This window comes from Saccostrea cucullata, unplaced genomic scaffold (assembly GCF_032062105.1).
Source record: "Saccostrea cucullata isolate Sc308-1 unplaced genomic scaffold, CSIRO_AGI_Scuc_v1 ctg14121, whole genome shotgun sequence".
NCBI classification, from domain to species: domain Eukaryota; kingdom Metazoa; phylum Mollusca; class Bivalvia; order Ostreida; family Ostreidae; genus Saccostrea; species Saccostrea cuccullata.
The window spans coordinates 12270-15899 of record NW_026919387.1 but is presented as its reverse complement, the minus strand read 5'-3'; the positions used below and the strand labels follow the sequence as shown (position 1 = coordinate 15899).

General features: G+C 34.7%; 1 protein-coding gene across 1 annotated transcript; it reads right to left on the bottom strand.

Moving 5' to 3' along the window:
• Positions 1–34: 34 nt before the first annotated feature.
• LOC134230514 (ankyrin repeat, PH and SEC7 domain containing protein secG-like) lies at positions 35–3416 on the bottom strand (the record flags this gene model as incomplete). The annotated part of the gene is made up of 5 exons (XM_062712354.1): positions 3087–3416; positions 2557–2583; positions 817–1014; positions 399–498; positions 35–133 (listed from the first exon to the last, which is right to left on the bottom strand). Coding segments are annotated over exons 1-5 (665 nt in total), but the record flags the coding sequence as incomplete, so codon positions are not given.
• Between the last annotated feature and the right edge of the window lie 214 nt (positions 3417–3630).

Sequence of the window (3630 nt, the reverse complement as noted above, 5' to 3'; positions counted from 1 at the left end):
CAACATTGAGCCTTGCCCCGGGCGGGAAATTGACAGCAGTGGTTCCCGTGGGTGGCGGCCGGGTAGGGGGGTCCAATTCTGCCAATCTCCCGTGTTAGGGTTCCCTCCTCTCTCCAACAACAGCTTTAAACAACTGTGTGATTAAACAAACATTAATGTTTTACAACACAGCTAACAAATAAACTACTCTAAAGCTTGGTTACAGGTAAGTCAATGGATCATAAAATGCTTTATTGTAATTGAGATACATAATTATACTTTATATTCATACACATCCGTGGAAACCCACAGTCAGTCTCACATACATGTTATTAAAGTAAACATAACACATGTTAATAATAAGTAAAAAGTGTTCCATAAGCAATTATGCTAAGACTTTCATCTCAGACAATATTTACCTGTCATGTCCGTTGGCTGAGGCGGCGTGTGTCGCCGTGTAGTTACTATCACTGTATGTCGACACACTGGCTCCATTATCTAACAGCAGTCTCACACAATCTATAATCAGCATAAATATCTTACTGTACAGCTAATATTTCACACAATCTATAATCAGTGTTAATATCTTACAGCTGATATTTCAGCATTGTCGCAAACCACGGCCAAAATGTATCATCCTCTCCGATATTGGCCATGATTGAATGAGAAGAGAATTTTTCATAGCTCATAAAAATATTGACAAATGCAAGTAAAGCATAGTCGGATGAACCTTCATATGACTTTTCAATACCCAATCGCAATGTAGGAAATATTTCTTATTTACTGCTGCTACGTGTAATTGAATATACTTTGTTCTTCACTTTAATTTTGACTGACCTTCGTGACCATACTTAGCAGCTAAAATGAGTGGGGTGGATCCGTCTTTTATCGGGAGGTTAACATCAGCCTGAGAGTCAATAATGAGTTTCTGTAATGAGGTGAAATTTCCGTCGGCAGCAAATCTATGAACAGGGGAGTTAAGCACGTCAGCTGAGAGCGCGGGAGTTCCGTCTAAATGTAGTGAATTATCCGAATCTGTCAGTAGAAACAATGGCCTGTAAAACTTTTTAATTAGATGGGTCATTTTCTGACACAAGTAAACTCAGTTGAAGGCAAACAAATACAAATAAAAACATAAATGATGAATGATTTTATAAATATTTAACACTAGGCAATCATTTAAACAGAATTAAATGTAGCAAAAAAATGCACTGAAACAAAATCACAAAAACTTGAATACTATTTGATTGCTTAAAGTGATTTTTAAAAAGATAAATGTACTCTTATAATACATGAAAAAAGAATTTACGAAAAAAAGAATTTCCTTAAAATTTGCAAAGTGTGATGAAAAATAAAGCTCGAATGCTCAGCATGCATGTGTTCTGAATATCAACAAAACATGCAAAAAAAACTGGAACAACTAAATGCACAATTTGTTTACTGGTTATTATTAAAGAGAAAAGGAAAAGTGATAACAAATTAGCTAAAACAAAACATTAATAAACTCTGACTTTTTAATTCTAAATAATGATTCTTACATCTCAGAGAGTTGTTTGGTAAAATTTTTCAGTAGTGGGTTGAGGTTAATTAGCTTTTAACAAAAGTCAATGGACAATAATGTATTTTAGTTAAAGTACTACAGTACACATAGTCTCCTAAGTGTTTTACACTATATAATAAAGCTCTGCTGCTTGAAAACAGGATGCATAAGCAGGAAAAAGAATTTCAAGCTCCTAGTCAACTCTACAGCTGTCACACACTTATAGATAAAACAGGAGAGGGAGAAGGGGAGAGGGTCACATCACACATTTTGAAAGTAATAAATCCTTCTTTAACATCTTTACAGGATCCCGAGGGGTTTGTCAGATTTATGGCCCAGAACATGTCCCTACCAGACCCCGGGGGTCAGTGTTACTATGGTAACTAGGGTGAGATAACTGCATTATTGGTGACATTAACCTGGTGATGACCTTGATATGGTGTGCAAGGTGAAGGTCACTTACAGTTAAACTCAGACAGCAGTGTCCCTACAATCTAAAATTCAACAAGGCCTGGTCATTATCAGCTACATGTACCAATCATTGTTACAGAGCTATAGTGCTGGAAATCTTACACACAAAGGCCAAGTATATTCATTACCATCTATATCTGATAAACATATGTACAATTTAATAATCACTGTGGTTGATACATTACTCAAAGCCATCTAAAAACTTGTCAATGTGCATATTTGGTATAAGTTACTGTAGATTTAATGGACATAATTTAAAAGGTACGTATTTGTGTGCTTTTCCCTCCTTCTTTTTGTTTGTATTGATAAAGAAATGGGAAAAATACCAAATAGAATGGAAAAGAAGTTAAGTTCTACTGTAACACTTAAATAAGAATTCTTGTCTTACATGTACATGCATTTCAGGTCTATGTTTGGGATTTGAAGTAAGCCATAAATAGATGTGTGATCTACAAAATAAGCCTGCAATAGTAGAGCCTAATATGACATCCATAGATTAAGCCTAGGGCAGCCATATCTTCAATATTTGTGTAGGAACTTAGCGGCTACTGTGGGTAGTGTCATACCAACGCTATCTGATGTAGAACCCAGTCCTGTTAATCAGTCATAATAAAATACTGACCATAGATAAACGAATTCAGAGTGTTAAGTTACAAACTATCAATTTTTCTTTCCTCTGTAAGATAGCTGTACATTCCATTTTCTGGTAAATAACATGTTTTTCTTTAATTGTTTCATCTTATTATTCCAGTTACATGTACAGTAAAACTCGGTTATAGTGAAGTCTCTGGAACCTATGAAATTCCTTCACTATATTTGTGATTAGTTATATTCATGTAAAGAATTCATTAAATTCATATTGCTTGGGATCCCAAGATAACTTTGCTATATCTGCGAATTTGCAATATCCATGTTCGTACTAAACGAGTTTTACTGTATCTATCTGACCCACTCTAAATGAAATACATGTACCACATTCTTATCCCTAAAGCCCAAATTACAATTTCTAATTTACGTCAATATTTAATTGATTTATGAATATTTTTTGGTCTGTCATTCCCTGTCTGCACACAGTGGCATGACAACCATACATTACCTGCCATGATAGAAGTTAGTAGGTTCTGAAGGTCGGCCATTTCTGGTCCAAGGAATTCTAAAGCCTCATTGGATGATTTAGAGGTGTCAGTCAAAGTCATGTGACCATTTGGGGCAGAGTCAGTATTGTTGTTCACCTGGGACTGTAAAACAAAGCATGCACATGCTGAAGTTATTAAGCACACAGACATACTTAAACATGCATTGGTAAATATTGTAAAATCAGGATAGAAATTCATCATTTTCACGTGCCATTATCATGAAATAGCAAGGTAAAAGAAAGGAAGCACTTTGCAGAACAGAACACAAAGAATCTAACAATCATACACTGTAACAAATAAAACCATTATAAGAGTAGGAGGTTTTAAACTACCAATTAATTTTTACAAAATGTTCCATGATAATAATAAAACATGCTTCATCAATGAACCGAAATTGTCTCAAAAAAAAAATGAAGTCAAATACTGGCATAACACAAACTGAAAAAGTTTCACATTCACATTTCACATCTACATTCATTTGTCGAAAAAATTCAAAAAATGCAA